The 21,668-nt window shown below is 45.5% G+C and overlaps 2 protein-coding genes across 10 annotated transcripts in view; one reads left to right on the top strand and one right to left on the bottom strand.

Moving 5' to 3' along the window:
- The window catches only part of col5a1 (procollagen, type V, alpha 1), a 67,114-nt gene extending 62,771 nt beyond the window's left edge, over positions 1-4,343 (top strand). The window contains 2 exon segments of the mRNA XM_061801799.1: positions 1,943-2,176; positions 2,811-4,343. Coding sequence (XP_061657783.1) covers positions 1,943-2,176; positions 2,811-2,957 — 381 coding nt within the window. The 3' untranslated portion in view covers positions 2,958-4,343.
- Positions 1-21,668, bottom strand: part of LOC133490999 (uncharacterized) — a 102,184-nt gene that overhangs the window by 8,263 nt on the left and 72,253 nt on the right. For 6 of the 9 annotated variants that reach the window (XR_009792331.1, XR_009792322.1, XR_009792324.1 and 3 more), the window contains exon 5: positions 1,157-1,208. The gene's annotated coding sequence lies outside the window, so the exon portion shown is untranslated. Of the gene's footprint in view, positions 1-1,156; positions 1,209-2,853; positions 2,961-21,668 lie in introns of all 9 variants that reach the window. The other 3 variants (XR_009792329.1, XR_009792323.1, XR_009792327.1) reach the window with 1 other exon arrangement.

The raw sequence follows: 21,668 nt of genomic DNA, 5'->3' as shown, positions 1-21,668 counted from the left end.
TAACAAGGACGAAGAACAATAGACATTCAATTAATCGGGAACTATTTCTTATCAGAGTCACAGTTGTGCAAAGATGCAGTTTTCTAGCATTTGGAGCACTCATGACATCATCGCAAGAGGGGAAAAACTACCATCGTAGCTTGGAACTCCTCAGTTATTTGTAAGATGTACGAAATGTTTCCTCACGTTCCCAAAAGTGACATTTTTACAACAAAATATTAATTTACTTCCTTCGTCTCAGCCATTCAAGCGGGGTCGTTTGAACGTCAAAGTACCACTGAAGCGAGTCCGACGTCCGTGAGGGTAGCTAGCGTGGCTCAGGAGGTGCATGTGAACGAACGAACGAATGAATGGATGAACCAATGAAAGTGCACGGAGAAGAAACGGAGCTCCACCTGGCTGGCTTTTCCGCATGCGCCCAGTAAGTTCTCGTCGGGAAACACGATGTGGACCTTAACGGATTTGTCATGGTTGGTATACAAATCGGAGTCAACGCTCATTACCGTCTCCTTCATGCTAACAGCTAATGGTAATTGCTTCATTTAGAGACAATTGGCATATGGTTAAAGTCGAGAAAGATCGCGTTTGAGATTATTTTTGAGCCATCATGAGCTCGTTTCACACAAGACATATGTGATGTTGTACTGTCCACAAGCAGAGACGCCCACAAGTAATCATTCAAAGATACAATTAGCCATAGCAATACACATGCTGTCATGTTTCAGTTTGTTTTAAAATGTGATAAAACGTACAAATAGTAACAAGTAATAGTTTCTTTCGGCTTGTCCCGGTAGGGGTCGCCACAGCGTGACATCTCAAATGAACGCTCACATTTGTTTGGCGCAGTTTTTACGCCGGACGCAACCTCTCTTGGCCCCAAGCGGGATACGAACCAATGCGCTAACCACTGAGCTACGGGGCAACCACGTAGCGACGGGAAATGCTGATAATTTAAAAGAACGTGCAGGCATTCACCCAAAACACAACCTTAGAACACGCGTGAAATGATCATCTCATCATTTTCCAATGCAAGATGGTTTTTGTAACCCAAAACTAGCGGAAGGAATGAACGAACGAACCGCTATTGAATACTGCTAAAAATAAATAAAAAGCACTCCGAAGAGACGCACTACAACAAACAAACAAACAAACTAACCTCGGAGAAGGCGCTGATGGTCTGTTTTCTTGCGAAGACAAATGAGTAAATTCTGCAAAAAGAAGGAGTTTTGTCAAATCAAAGTCCTGCTTTGTATTTACTGGATATTAATATACTTATGTATGTAACAGCCAAATGTAAACAAACTCGACCTGAAAATGTCCGACGTAGCCTTTTGATAATAGCATACTACAAACATTACGATAAAAGATCCGTGTTGACTTTCGTCCAGCGATGAGGAGTTTTTCCCTCACGACATGTCGGAAAAGTCCACAAAAGGGCCGTTTTCAACTGTAGATCGCTCGAGCGGTTTTTGACATACGCTGGTAAACGACAAAGTCCCAAAACTCGTTCCAGTCGCGATAGATCGGAAAATTCGCAATGAAATGAGGAGAAGTGGCGGTAGCAACAAATAAAGCTGAAAACGTCACCGTAGATCAATTCCGATTAAAACTTGTCGGTGGTCGTAATAACTTTTATGTGTTGTGACATTTGGATCGAAATGAATTTCCGTTCTAATCACACAAAAATGTACCTTAGTTGGTTTCTGCCGTTGTAGCGATTGATGAATTGCACAAATCTCACGTCGCCTTAAAATAACAGAACACAAAGCAAACGCGTGAAGCTCCTTTCGATGTTTTGTAGTCAACATCTTTGCTTCTGTCACACCGCCGGTTGTCTCACGTTTTGACATTTGGTTTGTTTTTAAAAACCTTCTCATATTGGACCGGGGGGAAAAAAACCCAAAGCAAAACTCTCCCGCCGTTGTCGTATTTCCCGTCGCAGCTCTCCTACGTGGACGCCGAGGGCAACCCCGTCGGCGTGGTGCAGATGACCTTCATGCGCCTGCTGAGCGCCGCCGCCCGCCAGAACCTGACGTACAGCTGCCACCAGTCGGTGGCCTGGCACGATCAGGAGGGCGACAACTACGACAAGGCCATTCGCCTCCTGGGCTCCAACGACGAGGAGATGTCCTACGACAACAACCCGTACATCCGGGCCGTGCTGGACGGCTGCGCGGTGAGGAAAGCCGGCGCCGTCACCGCTCCGGGCCCGGTCTTTGGCCGCCACGTCGAGTGACAGGCAGAATTTGCGATTCATCCGCCATTAATACGTCAGTCACTGTGATTCGACGGGGGCGAAACACATAAACGTCGTCGCTTGACCGACGTTCCCTCTAAGCTGCGCCACTGCGCACAAGAAAACCGATCCAGCAGCGCAGTGAACCACCGCCTGACGTCTTTTTCTTGAAAAAAACGGAAGCCACACAGTCTGTAACGAGCTGCTGCTCGGCCTACTTCTACTTCCTAGTTTACCTGACACCGCCCCCCTCCGCTCTTAAAGGGGTACACTCGTAATTACAAGCAGAACACAACCCTAACCAACTTTACATCTGCGGGCATGACTGACTGACCACACCCATACATTTTCCAAACGTGAGTGACTGATTCGTATAATATCTTTGTGTTTAATGAAGATGAATAAATGAAAATCACTTAACACACCGCAGCCCCTCTCTCGGGATAAAGTTTTTAGAGACGTTCTTGCTAACGTTATCGGCTCCCGTCGTGGATTATCGGTACGCGTGCACCCGGCTCCTCAAAGTGTTTTTTGTCCCGACTGATTTTTTTTTTTTTTTTTTTGGTTCTGGCAGTTGAAAAAGGGCTACGACAGGACAGTACTGGAGATCAACACACCCAAGGTGGAGCAGGTGCCGTTTGTGGACATCATGTTCAACGACTTCGGCGGCCCCACGCAGAAGTTCGGCTTCGAAGTGGGCCCCGTCTGCTTCGTCGGCTAAAGACTGAGCAAAAATATGGAGGCAAATTCTTAAAAAAAAAAAAAAAAAAAAACAACAACACTTATTTTTGTTTCTAGGACAATTCTATTTGTAAAAATTTTTTTATTTTGTTTTGTTTTCCCGTAAAGCAAAATTCTGTAGGATGAGAAGAAATAACCTTGAAACCTCAGCGTGCCTTCTTCTCCTTCACATGCAAGTTTTGAAAATGGACGAGCACGCCGTGGTTTTCGCACCCGTGTCGTCCGACACCCCCCCCCCCCCCCCCGCCCCAGGACTCCATTTTGGCTCCTCCTCCTCCGTCGCGCTCGTTCTTCGCTTTGTTGTTGGGAGCTTCGTTTGTGCATAATTGTCCCTCCCCCCTTTTTTTTTTTTTAATTTTAAAAACATAAATATATATAAATATATAAATAATTTTTATGTTTGTAAGTACATTCTGTATATTGATCCTGGTGTTTGTTTTATTGCTCTACTGGCTTCAAAACGTACATGGGACTCGGATCGACTCGGCGGACGCGTCGACGACGTCATCATCGAATAACGGAGAGGAAATTCGACGTAAAAAAAAAAAAAAAGACATTAAACAAGGGACTTTAAAAAAAAAAAATTCCGGATTCTTGTTCGTATGAATGGAAACGAAAGAAGCTCGACTGATTTGACACAAACGAAAAAGGCTGAAAATAAAAAGGAAATCGAATGATGTCACCCGAAAATCAGAAGAACTTCGGTGCTATTTTCTCTTCTGTGGTGCTACACTTTGCTGCGTATTGTACGCCCCCCCCCCCCACCTCGCCCGCCCCCACCCCGCTCAACACTGCAATCTGCGAGAAAGAAACCAAAGAGGATTTTCTTTTTTTTTTTTTTGCTGTCTTGAGGGAAAACCCCCGCCCCTTAAAAAAAATAAAAAAAAGCTTCATTTGATGAAAGGTGCTTTCCCCCCCCCCCCGTTTTCTGAAACAGGTTTTTATTTTTAATAATAATAAATGTTCAAGCCATGCACTCTTCGACGCTTATGACCACTAGTATCTTACCACAGAATTTTCTGCAGCCCTTCACATTTTGTTCTCGTGTTTTGTTTTTTTGCTAATTGTTAAAATATAATAAAAAGAACAAATAAACAAATGTGACTTGAACAATTTCTCCATATGCTTTGTAGATGTTTTCACGAGCGAACATTTTTTTTTTTTGGGGGGGGGGTGTCTGTTAGTCAGTCAAACTTGTGACGGACAACAACAACAACAAAAAAAAAGAGTGGAAGATCTATTTTTTTTCCCCTCTGGATATTTTTTTTTGTTTTCTTTTCAAAATGTCAATAAATCCAAGTTTACTGTGGCCATCCACTCTTTTGTATGTCCTTTGAAGCATTAAAACTCATCTGTATGCATGAAATGGTTAAGTTTGCTCTCTTGTTGTCGTCACCCGTAATATATTTATTGTATTATTTAAAACTCAATAAATAAAAGAATATACATCTCGAATGTACGTGTAAGGAAGCCCTTCCAGTATGACGCGTTTTGATGTTTTGAGTGGTCTTTGTTCGTGTCGTGGACCCAATCGGAGGATCCGGACGGCGGCTAGCGCTTGCTAACGTAATCACAAAATATCGAAAAGGTGTTCGTCGCTCATCGACTTCCAGACGGACGTTCCGAAACGACGACAACACCGAAGACGCGAGTGTGGATGTTTCCGAGGTAACTACAGTTTTTAAATCAGAACCTGTCTTGTTTTGAAAGGAATTCTTCACCGGTTTCTTAACCGACTTCCACAAGTTTCTACATATTGACAAAAAGGTTAGGCGAGTACAGCTGTTCCGAATGTCATAAGATTTTTATCAGAACTTGTGTTAACGTAACAAAGTTTGTTTTTTTTTCTTCTTCTTCTTCACCCTTTCAGGCTGTTTCATACCGAGAAAGAGTACCACAGATGCATTATTTGCCTTGAGGATGCTGGTGGAAAAGTACAGACGAGGTCAGAAGGAGCGACATTGTGTCTTTGTGGATCTAGAGAAAGCCTGGGACAGAGTACCGGGAGAGGAACTGCGCAAGTCTGAAATATGTTACAATAGTACAGGACGTGTATGACGACAGCAGAACAACGGTGAGGTGTGCAGTAGGTGTGTCAGAAATATTTGAGGTGGAGGTGGGACTGCATCAGGGATCCGCTCTGAGCCCCTTCCTGTTTGCGGTAGTAATGGATAGGCTGATAGATGAGGTTAGACTGGAATCCCACTGGACCGTGATGTTTGCAGAAGATATTGTGATCTGCAGTGAAAGCAGGGAACAGGCGGAGGAACAGTTAGAAAGATGGAGGCCCGCGCTGGAAAGGAGAGGAATGAAGAACAGAATGTGTGTGCACGAATGAGAGTGAAGCTCCAGAGGGAAGAGATGCCGAGGGTGGACGACTTCAAATACTTGGGGTCAACAATACAGAGCGATGGGGACTAGTGTGGTAAGGGAGTGAAAAAAACGGGTCCGAGGATGTGGGAACAGTTGGCGGAGGGTGTCCGGTGTTCTATGTGGCAGAAGAGTCTCCGCTAGGATGAAGAACGGCAAAGTTTAGAAAACGGTGGTGAGGTCGGCCGTGATGTGCGGATTAGAGACGGTGGCCCTGAAGAGACGACAGGAAGCAGAACTGGAGGTTCTCGCTCGGAGTGAGAAGGTTGGACAGGATTAGAAATGAGCTCAATAGAGGGAAAGCCAAAGTTGGATGTATTGGAGACAAGGTAAGAGACAGCAGACTCTGATGGTTTGGACGTGTCCGGAGGCGAGAGAGTCTGAGGAAATCGGTAGGCAGATGGTAAGGATGGAGCTGCCAAGGAAGAGAGAGCGAGAGGAAGACCAAAGAAAAGGTTGACGGATGTTGTGAGGGAGGACATGAGGACAGTGGAAGATGCACGAGATGGGCTTAGATGGGAAAAAGGTGGCACGCTGCGGCGACCCCTAATCGGGACAAGCCGAAAGGAAAAGAGGAAGAAGGCTGTTTTATCTGAACTTTTTACGCCGAGGAAAATATGCTTTTGTTCTTCACCCGACTGACTCCCACCAGCTTGCGTCGTGTAAAAACTTAGTGCCTCCTGCTGGCGTGGAGGGATATTACACGCACAAAACGCGCACTCGCTACCAACTGTGGTCACGGATGACGCAGGAAAAAGTGTTTTCTGGGAAAAGATACAAAGTGGAATGAGATTGGTAATATTCCTTTGGGTTGGCGAGCGCTTCAATCACGGGCGGCGCATCGACAAAGGGAAAACGTCGGCAGTTCAATCTGGAAGCCCCCCCCCGGAGCGGAAAAGCCGGTTATTAAATTCCCGGCGACGTGCGCCGCCGCATTATCTCGCCGCTTATCTGATTGACATGCAAGTGGGTCAGCGGCGCCGGGACCCGACTTCTGATAGCCGAGCGTCCTCCCGGCTCAAAGCAATTACGCTCCGGCGCCGGGGAAGGCCCGCCCGACCCGCATCTCCCTCCGCTTGACCCGTCAAAAAAGGGAACCCGCGACGCTCTTTAAATGAGGCCCCGCTCATTAGAATTTTAATCGTGTCGTTGGAGGCGCCGTTGGCCGAGCGAAGGAGAAAAAAAATGGATACACGGATGAATGCTGTGTGGCTTGATTTCATATATTTGCTAATTCAATGTAAAAATATTTGCGGCAAATCTTGATCCCTACACCGAATGCTTGTTGGTGTTTATTACAATGTCATAACAAAGTGTGACAGATTTTATGTACTTGTTTAAGAATTTTTGTGCGTTTTCCTGACAGCGAGCTTAGAAAATACATAAAAAAATGCAATGCTACCATTTTTCCATTATAATTGGACGCCTTCTAAGCCTCGCGCCGTCAATCAAGTCGATGACAAACACGTAACGTGACGCATCGCCAACATGGCCGCCGATTAAAGCGTAAATCCTCCGCACGTCCTCAGGTGCGAGTTGACGTCTGTCGGCTTAATTCTAAGGCGCCTGTGTCGTAGCATTTTTAATGTCGGAATATTTCACGGCGCGGGTTGTGCTGGGAGGCTCTTGGGATTTTTTTCTCTCCTCGTTAAATCATTTGTGGAACAGCGAAACGCAAAAAAAGACAATTTCAAGTCTGTCATTTGCTGATGGAAATGAGGGCGCTAAAATATGATTTATGCACACGCTCGCGTACAAAAATGTAGCACGGGAGATGGCAAGAATGTTTTTGATGTGCCGTATTTATATATATATATATTTCCTCGCCGCAGGCGGCTTCCCCGTACTCAAAAACGTCATGCTGGTGAAAATGGAAATTTCGTGGTAGGTTTTTTTTTTTTTTTTTTAAATTCAATGCCTAAAGCCATTTTAACGTAGCAATATGAAATTTGATAGACAAGTCTCACATGAGTAAAGAGTAAAAAAAAAAACAAAAAAAAAAACCCAGTAACGCTGCCATTTTGTTTCCAAGCAGCCATTTTCAGTAGATTTTGGTCATTTCCAAGATGAAGGAAGATGATAATAATAAAAAAGAAAAAAAAAAAGAAAAAAAAACCTCGCCATCCGCCATCTTGATACTCCCAAAACAAGCGTGCCGACCTGTGCGGGGTTAATCGCCAGTTTCGTGGCTGTGAGAAATCATTCCGCAGAGAAGTTAGAAAGATTTACTTTGACACCGTTAAAGTTTGTTTGTAAAGGTTTTTTTTTTTTTTTTTAATTTTCTGACGAGCGCAATTCACTTGAACAAAGTTTTTACGGTTGTTGTCGTTCACTGTTCACTCACTGCTTCACCTTTATAGGCCGACGGTTTTTCGCAAAAAAGCGACAATATTTTCCCAAACTTCCTCAGCGGATAAGCAAGAAAACACATTTTCTGTGAATTCTTTTTGATGACTTCTGCAGATTGAATTTAATATTCAAATGCGAGGAAAGAAGTGTACATTTTCTGTCTGAAATTTGTCGCAGAGACAACAAATGAACAAACCGTTTAGCATGTATTTTCCTTTTGCGAGTCCTTATTTCCAAAAATATATAAAACTTACTTAAAATTTCATGTTTTTATGACCAAAACAATAGTTTTTTTGCTATGTTATGATGATAGCGCTTCACAGCGTACTTTGGGTAAAGTTAACATGTCAGGAAATCGGGCCCTAGCTAATATGCAAGGTTTCTTGCTAATCACAGTGTTCTATGTCTTTCCTTTGCACTTATAGCCTTTTTTGCGTTACCAAGTCGAATTAAAAATCCTTCACGTTGCCAGAACTGAAAAAAATGTCCAAGCTCACACGACCAGTTTTAATTCTACGCGCCAAAGTTTGAGGAAAATAATCCAACGTGTAAACCATCTTTTGGGAGGACCAAGATGGCGTCCGACTGTCTTCAACCAATCGACACGCCGCTCGATGTTGTAAGCGCTACCCAGTCTTCTTTTGTTTTAGATCAGTGGCTGCGATCAAATTTTTAGCACAAAATGGCGCACGCCATTCAAAAATTAGAATCACATAGAGTACAGCATACTAGAGTGAGGGATGATGCTTGGAAACGCGACCAATATTGCAGTCAAAAACGACGGCGTCGACTGAAACGGATTCGTCAAAACGCCCTCGGCGATCGTGTTGGTTCCGGTCGGCCTCGTCGCTCTGAAGGCTTCAAAGCCGAGGCCGATCCCGGCGCGGCGCCGGGGGAGGGTTACGACCATATGGCCTCCCTTCTGGCACTTGCGGCCCGCCGTCTAATTAAATCAAGGCCACGTCCCTGCAGCGGCGCTACAAAGCGGCTCCTGCCGAGTGAAGCCTCAAAGACATTTTTTTTTTTTTTGGTTCAATATTTCCTTTTCGGCCCGCCGATGCCAAGTCAGCCAAGGATGAGTTCTATTTTAAATTTACGGGAGGGGGGGAAAAAAAAAAACAACTTGGCAGCGTTATTTCCCTCCCAACCTCCCCGGAAATCTCCGACGTTCGCAACACCCCCACGGCGACGATAGTTCCATTTTTTCCTCTCCACTTTTTTTGCGCATGTTAATGATCTCTGCTCCGACTTGCCGTTACCTGCCGATCCTGGGGGGGAAACATGGCCGCCCGGGGTGGCGCATTTCCACATCAAAACCGGCTCGCTCGCCTCCCTCGTCGCCGCCGCTGCCTCCGCTCAGGCTTTACTGCGACTCCGCTTCCATTTTTACGACTTTTCGAGAGTCACCTGACGCGAGGTTGATTCCGAGCCGCAAAGCTTTGACCTCGAAAAGTGTTTTTACTTGAGCTGCGCCGACTTGAGCGCGGAACAGACGTCGTTCCTGAAACGGTCCGTTGAGCGTCCGTCCGGTTCAGGATGCGGCAGCGAGTTTGCTGACCGAATCGAAAAGTCCATAACGCATCGCCCTAGTTTCTCTCTCGCCCTGGAACTGATTTGAAGATTTTGCTGATTAATTTTCACGCCAACGGCTCGCCTAGCAGGTGTGCAACTTTTAAACCAGAGCAACTGATGAAGGGATTCATGAGGCCCGATTTGCGAGGAAATTTTGTTCCTCCGCGATACTTCAACTGATGTCCGACTATCCAGGAATTCAGTGCCGTCTTGGCATCTTACAAACACAAAAAAAAGCATAAAAATATGGCAACACATGCGAATTCAGCTGAAAACATATTCCACAGATTCAAAATAAATTAAAACTGTGAATGGTGAACCGTAAAAATGCCGTCGACAACCAAGAAAAATGAACCCCCAGCGTCCGATTGAGTCCGAGTGCCGTGTTCGCACCTGTCGGACTGAGCGGGACCTGGGGGGGGACCAGCTGGATTTCTATTCAAACCCGCGAGTGCGAAAAGACGGTCACACGGTCCAAGATGGTCATTATTACAAGCTCACACTGTTCAACGATCCGCCTCCGACACCTCCGCTCGGCTACGTCGGACCGCGCGTTCCTACGCCCCCCCCCCCCAGGACCCAATTTACTGTTCTTTCGCGTCGCGGGCTTGCCCACGTGACACCTTTGCCCCCTTCCTGCCGATTCAACACGACTGTGGCATCGGGTTGCGTCAGCCGGCAGCCGGCGGCGGCGTGGAGACGAGCTAACTCTGCGCGCTGATATCGCAGCTGATAGCGCTGGAAGCGGGCTTTAAAGCAAAGCGCTTCCGACCTTTTCGCCAAAAATCTATATTTTGTCGGACTGGCAGAGAAACAAGTAAAAGCAAATATAACTCAAGAGTTCCGCTGAATGTAGCCGCTATAATTAGCGTTTCACGACCTCATTTTCGCAGCGCTTGCTCCCCCGTTTTTAAATTGGATTGCATTGACGTTTATATCCGCCAATTGCGATCCAAGCGTTTAATGTCCCCAATGAATATTTTTTTTGGCCACGTACGTTTTTCAACAGGCGGGCCCGGGAAAAGGATCCTGTGGAGTTCACGTTTGTGAACCACTGTAAATGGAGTGCTTTTGCAGAACTGCATTACTTTGGCTTGTGGGCTGCTCTCGTCGTGAAGATCCAGAACCACTTTCGAGTCGTGCAGAAAAAACACACCCCGTTCGCCACAGGTCAAGTTCTGCTGTCCCCGGATGTAGAAGATGATAAAAGATACAATTATTTGTCATAAATTGGATGGAATTTTGGGGCCAATTCAGTAGAATCGGCTCATGCGGGGTGGGATTCGTTGCTGTCGCAGAATCTTGTTTGCCAGTTCAATCCAGTAGCGGTCGCCATGGTAACAAAACCTCCACCTCGCCACTGGTCTTAGCACTTTATGGGGTCCAGTCATCACTGTTGAAAATCGTTTCCCTGAAATGAGCCCTGATAGCCATTTTGCTGCTCCGACAAATCGGGGACATTTGTCCTCATTCTTGCTCCAAACTGGGTCACGTACATGTGCAGTTTTTTTTTTTTTTTTTTTTGTTTTTGGGTCGTCGTCGTCGTCGTCATTTTTTTTGCCTGCAAGTGGTAAGCGTAAGCGCAGCCCCCCCCCTCCCCCATCCCACCCCCGCGGCCCGAGCGAGACATCACGTCGGGTTCCCAGCTGCGTTCCGCTTCCAGTTTGCCGACAAGCGCGCCTGCGCCCGCCGGAAATAAGAAACCTTAATATTGTATATACGCTACTAGCCTACACTTGTATGCGCCGCCTGTACGCAGTATTCCCAAGCAACGCTTTAAGAAAAGTGATTCCCGACAATATGCTGTGGAAAAACCTCAAAATCGAACAAAAGGTTGCAGATTTCCGTCGAGACGACCTGGCAGGTGCGCAAGGCTCAAGTGCTAAACCGTCGCACGGCGGGGCTTTGAAGCGCTATAATTACAGTAGCATGCGTGCTAATTAGCGCATGAGCGTTAAGCTCGCGGGGTTTTGTCACGTCATTATTCAAGCCGCTTATCCTCACAAGGGTTGCAGGAAAGCCGGAACCTATCCAAGCTAGCTTCGGGCAAAACGCGGACTACGCCGTGAATTGGTCGCCAGTCAGTCGTAGGGCAGATATCGACACCAACGCCGGGCGGGAATCGATCCCGCGCTGCCCGCACCGAAAGGCAGGCGCGTGTACCGCGACGCCATCAGTGACGCTGAGCGGGCTTTTGTCAGACGAAATGATACGAGTTGGTATAAATATGTATAACTTTATAAAATTTGAATTCTCTTTTGTTTGACGTGGGACTTGGACTTCACCTAGAAGGGACACAAAACCAGTTTGGAGCATGCACGCTTTGCCTCTAATTTGGAGAACTGGAGGAGCAAGCGATTCTTTTTTTTTCTTTTTTTAATTTTCCTGAAAGAGATGTACGATACTTTCCCATATCTGTTCTCGACTGAAAGGTTTTATAAAAAAAAAAAAAAAACATTAAAAAAAGTGTGTTTTAAAAAGTTTAGAGAGAGAGAGAGAGAGAGAGAGAGAGAGAGAGAGAGAGAGAGAGAGAGATAGAGAGAGAGAGAGAGAGAGAGAGAGAGAGAGAGAGAGAGAGACATGCTCTCTGTATAATCACAAATTTTCCCGTTACAAGTTGTTTTGTAACATATCCATTATGATAACGTCCTTCACTACCGCATCGTAACATTAAAAAAATGTTCAATTTGATGCATGCGCGGTGTATGAAAGTGTGGACGGTATCATAACTACTGACTAATAAAAAGCAAGGTGACCACACAGTAATCAGGAAATAAGCGAAAGCAAAAAATTCACAAAGTAAAAGCAAAACGTGAGTCGATCCCAAATTGTGCAAATGATTTCCAAAGTGGCAATTGCGTCAGTATTATATCATGAGCGGGGCCGGAGCAATGCCAGGAGGGGCGTGGCCTGGTCACCGCTCTGGGCGGCGCCACCTCTGGCACTTGTCAGAGCTTTCGGCATCTTCATGGACCGCGTATTTATGTTGCCGTTTACGTCGCACTACCACTATTACACTACTTCTGCAATAAAACCCACTGGACATTATGCCTTTGTCTCGGACTCCCGTGTTTAGGTCCTCCCCCGCACCGATGGCTCGTGACACATTAAGTCCTTCCAGGTTCAGTCGGATTAATTACGGATCCGTTACTGGATCCGTTTCAGGTCGGAAGATCTGCTGAAGAATTTTTTGGGGGATTATTTCATTTTTAAAAAAGTGCTCCAGGGTGTGCTAGCGTGAAAGATGCTTTAAATTCAGGAAGCTCTTAAAAGGTGAAAGTGTGTCAGCGCCGGCGTTTGCCGCAGTTACATAAAAGACACGTCGGCGCACAAACAAGCGTTGCGGCCCACGCCCCCCCCCCCACCCCCACCTCGCCCGCTGCATTATTAATGATGCTGCGCCGCAGCTGATGAAGACGATGCAAATGAGCAAGCGGGGAACACTGTGACACTCGCAGTCTATTCCGGAGTCTGAGATCTGCACTGAATAATGTTCTTGCCTCCGTACCGATCCCAGCAACAAGAGTTGCAGTTGAGCTTCGACTTCCGGCTTCCGACGCAGAATCTGGAGGATGAGCTGGTTTTTGGAGGACTTGTGGAAATGACGGCTGAAATAGCAGCTTTACACCAAAATGGCAGACTTCCAGTGTCTCTTCTAGTGTGGCTTCTCGAGACTTATTTGCGAGTCGACCCATGCAGACACCACAACCGAATTTCCTGTTGCTAAGTGAAACTGATTGCGGGGGGCTGAATTTTCAAAACCCAGCTGGAAATGGCCCAAATGAAAAGCAAAATGGCAGACTTCCTGTCTTTTTGGGCATGGCTTCTGGAGCCTTTTTTTTGTGCGTCCACTCGTGATCGACACGCCTACCAAATTTCATGTTTCTAAGTGAAACCGGCTGCGGGGGCTGAATTTTCAAAAACATTCTGGTGAGGGGTATGACTATCTTTCGAGGACCCCAAGAATTGGCCAAAAGGGTGTTTTCAAAACAAAATGGCGACCGCCTGTGTCTTTTTGGAAATGGTTTCTTGAGACTTTTTTGTGCGTCACTCGTGATCGACATGCCTACCAAATTTCATGTTTTTAAGTGAAACCGGCTGCGGGGGCTGAATTTTCAAAAACATTCTGTGAGGGGTATGACTATCTTTCGAGGACCCCAAGATTGGCCAAAAGGTGTCTTCAAAACAAAATGGCGGACCGCCTGTGTCTTTTTGGAAATGGTTTCTTGAACTTTTTTGTGCGTCCACTCGTGATCGACATGCCTACCAATTTCATGTTTCTAAGTGAAACCGGCTGCGGGGGCTGAATTTTCAAAAACATTCTGATGAGGGGTATGACTATCTTTCGAGGACCCCAAGAATTGGCCAAAAGGGTGTCTTCAAAACAAAATGGCGGACCGCCTGTGTCTTTTTGGAAATGGTTTCTTGAGACTTTTTTGTGCGTCCACTCGTGATCGACATGCCTACCAAATTTCATGTTTCTAAGTGAAACTGGCTGCGGGGGCTGAATTTTCAAAAACATTGTGGTGAGGGGTATGACTATCTTTCGAGGACCCCAAGAATTGGCCAAAAGGGTGTCTTCAAAACAAAATGGCGGACTCCCTGTGTCTTTTTGGAAATGGTTTCTTGAGACTTTTTTGTGCGTCCACTCGTGATCGACATGCCTACCAAATTTCATGTTTCTAAGTGAAACTGGCTGCGGGGGCTGAATTTTCAAAAACATTGTGGTGAGGGGTATGACTATCTTTCGAGGACCCCAAGAATTGGCCAAAAGGGTGTCTTCAAAACAAAATGGCGGACTCCCTGTGTCTTTTTGGAAATGGTTTCTTGAGACTTTTTTGTGCGTCCACTCGTGATCGACATGCCTACCAAATTTCATGTTTCTAAGTGAAACCGGCTGCGGGGGCTGAATTTTCAAAAACATTCTGATGAGGGATATGACTATCTTTCGAGGACCACAAGAATTGGCCAAAAGGGTGTCTTCAAAACAAAATGGCGGACTCCCTGTGTCTTTTTGGAAATGGTTTCTTGAGACTTTTTGTGCGTCCACTCGTGATCGACATGCCTACCAAATTTCATGTTTCTAAGTGAAGAAACCGGCTGCGGGGGCCTGAATTTTCAAAAACATTCTGATGAGGGATATGACTATTCTCTGCGATGACCCCAAGAATTGGCCAAAAGGGTGTCTTCAAACAACAATGGGCGGACTCGCCTGTGTCTTTTTGAAATGGTTTCTTGAGACTTTTTTGTGCGTCCACTCGTGATCGACATGCCTACCAAATTTCATGTTTCTAAGTGAAACCGGCTGCGGGGGCTGAATTTTCAAAAACATTCTGATGAGGGGTATGACTATCTTTCGAGGACCCCAAGAATTGGCCAAAAGGGTGTCTTCAAAACAAAATGGCGGACTCCCTGTGTCTTTTTGGAAATGGTTTCTTGAGACTTTTTTGTGCGTCCACTCGTGATCGACATGCCTACCAAATTTCATGTTTCTAAGTGAAACCGGCTGCGGGGGCTGAATTTTCAAAAACATTCTGATGAGGGATATGACTATCTTTCGAGGACCCCAAGAATTGGCCAAAAGGGTGTCTTCAAAACAAAATGGCGAACCGCCTGTGTCTTTTTGGAAATGGTTTCTTGAGACTTTTTTGTGCGTCCACTCGTGATCGACATGCCTACCAAATTTCATGTTTTTAAGTGAAACCGGCTGCGGGGGCTGAATTTTCAAAAACATTCTGATGAGGGGTATGACTATCTTTCGAGGACCCCAAGAATTGGCCAAAAGGGTGTCTTCAAAACAAAATGGCGGACTCCCTGTGTCTTTTTGGAAATGGTTTCTTGAGACTTTTTTGTGCGTCCACTCGTGATCGACATGCCTACCAAATTTCATGTTTCTAAGTGAAACCGGCTGCGGGGGCTGAATTTTCAAAAACATTCTGATGAGGGGTATGACTATCTTTCGAGGACCCCAAGAATTGGCCAAAAGGGTGTCTTCAAAACAAAATGGCGGACCGCCTGTGTCTTTTCACGTTCACATTAAGACCCGCTACCAAATCTCTCATTGCTCCAAGAAATAAACGGCTTAGGTAGACTTTTTCACCAATTCCGCGCAGCAGGCATACGGGCACAATTTCTGGGGACGGCGTTCCAATCATAACCAGAATCCTTGTCTTCATTTGTCCTCTCATTTGTCTCTGAGTAAAAAGGGCGAATGCGGAGTTTGCTGGGAGCCAAACTCGCCAATCATCCCGAATCTTAGCGAAGGCAGATGGCGGGATTGCGGTCCACGATGCGCGCGAGGCGGAAAGGAAAAAGCGGGGACGACGCCGATTCCCTTGTGGCCGAGTGAGCAAATGTTACACGAGGATTTCAGTTTTGCCGCTAAAGCCCTGCCGCGAGCGCCAGGGCGAGTTCAAGATGGCTCCCGCGTCCCCGCCGTCGCATTTTCCCGTGCATGTCACGTTCAGAATTGTGTGCGCTGGTATTAGCGCCGCCAAAGCGGACAGACGCCGTCGCCGCCATCTAATCTCGTCGTATAATTGAAGGGACTGTAAGCAAACGCGTCACGAAATGACCGTTAGCGCTCGCCGAGCTCTGTTTGTGTACTGCCAACGCCGCTTGCGTGTTAACCCGGCAGCATTTTTGAATTTCTATATTTCATCATCGGTAGTGAATTTTAAGATGCAGATAAAAAGCTCAATTATGTGGCGTGTCAAAATTCAATTGAACGACTACATGCAAAAATGTGTTCAGAAAGCTGTTCTCACATCCCTTAGAGAAATTTTAAAAAAGGAAATATGCTCATTTTAATAAGGGAAATATTTAAACATATATACATAAATATAAATATTTAAAATACAATAAATCTGGGAATATACTTTATTTCCAATTTTACTGCCGCAAAGCTCAATGAAAAGATGCTAGCATGAAAACGCTCGACCTTTCGGATGTGGAAAATTCCTTGCGAAGGTCGTTTCATTTCATATTCACGATATTAATTGAGCAACTAACATCGGAATGTTCCTCCATGACCCCAGCGTGTAAAAATACCTGGCAGAAACCGTTTAATTTTCATAACAATAGCAACGACAAATTTGAGTGTGATTAAAACAGGATCACTGTGCTTTCATAATTTTGCTGTATTGAGTGTTTTCTAAATATACCAAAATAAGTTTTGATTTATTTGACTAACGTACCAGAATAAAAATGTTACAAATTGTGTAAAAAAATATAAATAAATGCTATAGTTGAACATAATTCCAATGTAGTCTAAATGGCGCTTTCAGACTGTGATTAAAAGGATTTTTTTCTCCAAAATGTTAAATATTAAGTCTCTGTGTAGCAAAATATGCTTATTAGTCCCTTAAGCTCTTTGATTGGATTGGGAAAAAAGAAGCTCAAAAAAAACTTAAAAAGCAAAACAAACAGGAAAGGTGAAAATGACCTCCATTACAGAAACTCTGACATCCATCTTAGATGGGGAAAAAAAAAAAAACATCTTAGGAGAACCTGCAGCAGCTGCTGCCGACATTTATTTGGCCGCCACGCGAACATCCCGGCGGGCCGCGAGCAACTTCCGTAACAACCTCATTAGCATCCGTCCGGCCTCGCGCGCTAAGGTCTCGTCTCGTTTCATTTTCATTTCATGTTTGCGCCGCTGAGACAACAAACAACTCCGGGCAAACCGCATTTGGCGAGCAAAGCAGGTGACTTTTTTTTTGTTCGTTTGTTTTTTTTTTTTTTTTTTATTTTTTTTTTTTACACCTAGGAAGCTGCTCGGCGCTCCTGCAATAAATTTCTCTTAAGCGGGGTTTTAGGATTCGGGTTTCTGATGGGATGCGCGCATTTGTCAGGCATGAAAGTATACTGCAAACACAGAACCTATCAAAATAAAAGGTGGAATCTCTCCCCACCAGAAATAAAAGTTGGTTTCTTGCTTTTTCTGTTCATCAATAAATCAGCTGTGACATATATAAAATTTGTATGAGCTGTCTAAATTTGTCTGACGGCCAAAATGTTGGCATCTGTCGGTCACTCACTTTTGAAAAATGGACAGGTACGTCATGCCCGCAGATATAAAGTTGCGGGTGTTTGTTCTGTTTGTAATTATCAGTGTACCAGAATGGGGCAGCTAAACTAGGAAGTAGAAGTAGGTCAGAGTGTGCGACAAGTACACAATTGCGCAGCTAAGAGGGAACATTGGTCAAACTACACAAAATAAGCAACATCTTTCAATATCCATGCGTTTCTACTCATAAACAAACTTGACGCGCGGGATTTTTCGTTCTCGGCTTTGCAGATTTGCGAGTGCGAAGGTGTGCGGGTGCGTAGATGCCCGTCAAATCACAGTGAATGCGTTTGTAGTCCCTGTGATACAGTAAATGTGAAGATCCACTGCCTGACCTTCAACCTTCTACTCAAAAGCTGTGCTGATGTCAAATCCCGAGCGACGTCACACCACCATCTACTGGCAGCTGTAAGTCATTACGGTGGTTTCCAAAGCGGGATTTCACGGATAAGCTGGGTGACACCTTCGTCCTGACCTGACTAATATTTACCGCAGTAAATTTAGATAGGATGTAATTCATTCTGTTACCGTGCTTCTCTCGCAAATCATCTTTCCCTATTGAAATTCATGGATAGGCCCTTAATCGGTTCCAGCCCACTCCCGAAAAACAAGATTTTTTTTCCCCAATGAGAAAAGTAGCGCATTCTAAAAAAAAAAAAAAAAAAAAACAAAATGGAAAAGAAAACCTTTTTGTCACACTGCATCAATTGAAAGGCCATTGTGCAACTGGCTGCATGGCCACTGGGGGCAGTAGAATATACACCTTACACTATACAATGTACTGTACTGTACATGGACATCTATACAATATAGAGGTCTAAGTTACTTTTAGAGGGTCAAGAATATAAGACTGAGTAGTTAAATTGAATCTGTAAATGTATTCAAGCCGCGTTCGTGTCTAAATATCTTCTGCTTAAAGGCGTATCTGAAGATCTAATATTAGCTGTTAGCAATCTTGTTGGACAATGAATGAGTTAAGCAGACGACCCCCACCCACCCCCCCAAAAAAAAAAAAAAAAAATCAAACTTAAAGTTGAAAAAAAAAGAAACTTTAAAAATCATCTGTTTTAAGATGATTTAACCCCAACTTTTCAGAATCTTTCCAGATTTCCAAAACGCAGAGCTAGCGACGTTTTAATCCGCCGGAGCGAGGCAAATTTACCCGGTTCAGACAAACTAAAGGAGGCATTGTTGCCCTACACAAAAGTTGAATAGAAGAAAAAGATAGAATTTTAAAAAAGGGATTAAATCCCGCGCAGGGTGCGGCAGAATGGTAACGATGTCAATGCCTCAATTTGAGGCAGAATAAAAAAAGAAAATGACTTTAGTGCTGTTCAACGATCGTCTCCGACCGGACTGCCGCGAGCTAACACATTACGCTAATGAATACAAGCGAGGGGAGAAGAACGTGTCTTTTTTTTCTTTTTAAACAAGGATGACGGCTTGCCTGAAGTCACACGCGTGCCCCTCCCGACCCCCCCCCCCAAAAAAAGATAAAAACGTAGTCATGCCGATTGCTTAAGTACGCTATAATAGCGAAAGCTGTCGGCGCGCACGGCGGCCATTGAGCCGTCCGTGGCGGCGCGCCAAGCTAATCAAATTAAGCGAGGTTAGCGGCGCGCTGACGCTGGCGAGACCGAACATCGCAGAAGGCGACGGCGGGCGAAACGAGATGCCAAAAACTAATGTAAACATGGACTCCATTTGAAGTTTGAATGCGGAATCGGACACGTTTCATTTTTATTCACGGAAATTGCACTGTATTATGTTAAAAAAATTACAAGGAAAAAGAAATACATGGATTTGAAATAGTATAATCAAAGCTTAAGTGACAAAGTGTATTATTTATGGGTAGATGTGTGCTTAAAAGGGGCGTGGCCTAATGAGTCCGTCTGCATGCGAGCATCTGGGTGTGAGCAGTGGGCAACAGCAGCTTGCTGGGAGTGTTCTCGTGATTTTTTTATGTTTGCGTCTTTGTCCTGCGTCCTTTGTAAATGGAAAATAGGATCTATAATTAATTAAAATGAATTTGTTACATTTATATGTATTTTTTTTTTTTTCATTTAACCGTGACTGCACGTTTTTTTAAAAAATAAAGTGGATAAATGTGAACGCGGCGGCACGGTGGATTAGCTGGGAAAGCGTTGGCCCCACAGTTTCTGAGGTCGGTCCTCGGTTCAATCCCGAACCTGCCTCTGTGAAGTTTGCATGTTCTCCCCGTGCCTGGGTGGGTTTCCTCCGGGTGGGCACTCCGGTCCCCAAATCCCCAAAACATGCAACATTAATTGGACATTCCAAATTGACCCTAGGTGTGATCCTGCGATTAGCTGGCAACCAGTTCAGGGTGTACCCCGCCTCCTGCCCGTTCACAGCTGACCCTCGTGAGGATAAGCGGCAAAGGAAACGGATGGATGGACGATACGAACTGTACGTAACTTTACGTTCCAAATCTGTCCAATGGTGTGCCGTGTGATTTTTTTTGACGACGCGCAACAGACGCCTTAGCGGCTGATACGTTGATTGGGGGGGACCCCCACCCCCTATACGCCCCCCCCCCCCCCCCTCGCTTACGGCAAAGATTGTTCTCAAAATCGAGAAACGTGTCGCGTCCCACCTTGGAGTGAAATATGCCCGCTGACATTTCGAAAGGTCGCTCAGAACAAACAAGCCATCGCATCGGCGGCGGCGGAGAGGCCGGATGGAGCGGCCAATAATGGCCACCCCCCCCCCCCCGACCCCCGCCCACTTTCGTACTCCTGATAAATCACTGGACGGCGCGCCGCCTGTTAACGCGGAACTAATCAGGCCGGGCTCGTAGCTCTCCGGCGAATGGAGCACGGCGGGGGGGGGGGGGGGGGGTTATGAAAGTGGGGAGTAATGGCAGCACGCCTGGGAGCCGAGGAGAAAAATCTGCCGGGGACCTAAATTTAAACCCGCTTCCTCCTTCCTCCTTTTCCGCCATTTTCTTCACTCACTCATCAAGCAGAAAAAAAAAACCAAAAAAAGTACTAAGCTGATCATTAATTTCACATCCATTCATCCATCTATCCACCTATTTTCTTCACCGCTTATCCTCACGAGGGTCGCGGGGAGTGCTGGAGCCTATCCCAGCTGTCGACGGGCAGGAGGCGGGGTACACCCTGAACCGGTCGCCGGCCAATCGCAGACAAACAGTCGCGCTCACAATCACACCTTGGGGGAATTTAGAGTGTCCAATGAATGTTGCGTGTTTTTGGGATGTGGGAGGAAACCGGAGTGCCCACCCGGAGGAAAACCCCACGCAGGCACGGACGGGGAGAACATGCGAACTCCGCACAGGCGGGTCCGGGATTCAACCCGGGACCTCAGAACTGTGAGGCCAACGCTTTCTCGCTGAACCACCGTTCCGCCGGGTTCATATTGTACTTTATTTAAAAAAAAAAAAAAAAAACTGCAGTCATGGCCGCATGAAAATGAATACATATAAATGTAACAATTAAATCCTATTTTCCCTGAATTAATTTAATATCTTTTCAGGCAATTTTTGGGCGGCGTGTTATGAGAACGAAGTCGTCTCCCGCCACCAATTCATGTACTTTATTCTGGAAAGAAATATGATTTATTTTCAAACCATTCGAAATTACACATTTGTCTGAAAATAAACAAAATAAAATTTAAAAAAATCTAACTATTATTTGAAAATTATGGCTATTAAAAAAATATGACGGGGATTAGCTTTTTTTAAGAGATACTTTTAAGATTACACGTTTATCCTTGGAAGATGACTACTACTTTGTCAATGACATCCGGCGATATCATGACTTAACCCCCTCTTCAAAAAAAAAAAAAAAAAAAAAGATTTTTATGTATTTTGACAAGATTACGACTTCATCTGGAAAGACTTTACTGCCGTATCTTTTTTTTTTCCTTCCCTTTCCAGTGCGTCCCTCGCACTCCTTCCTAATTGACCTCCATTGATTTTTGCACTCATTCATCTCCTATACGCGTGTGTGCTGAGTAGCCCCCCCACCCCGCATCCCTTCGCCTCCCTCCCTCGCTGCATCCCTCCATCATCGGGCTGCCACTTCCGGCTCTCAGCGCCTCGCGGCTCGGCCAGTCTCTCCGCCGGCAGCGTCGGCGCCGTGTCCGGACCGGCTAATGCAAACTTTATAGCGCCTGCCGCCCACCGACCTGACGTGTAACACGAGAGAGAGAGAGAGAGAGAGAGAGAGAAAAGAGAGAGGGAGAGAGAGAGGAAGAGAAGGAGGTGTGGTGGAAACGAGGCGATGCATCCGCACCATTGCTGACGGAAAAAAAAAAAAGGGGGGGGGGGGGGAGACTACTCTAGTGTAA

This window comes from Syngnathoides biaculeatus, chromosome 17, assembly GCF_019802595.1.
Source record: "Syngnathoides biaculeatus isolate LvHL_M chromosome 17, ASM1980259v1, whole genome shotgun sequence".
Lineage (NCBI taxonomy): Eukaryota > Metazoa > Chordata > Actinopteri > Syngnathiformes > Syngnathidae > Syngnathoides > Syngnathoides biaculeatus.
Note: the sequence above shows the minus strand (reverse complement) of the source record. Positions and strands in the feature narration are given on the sequence as shown.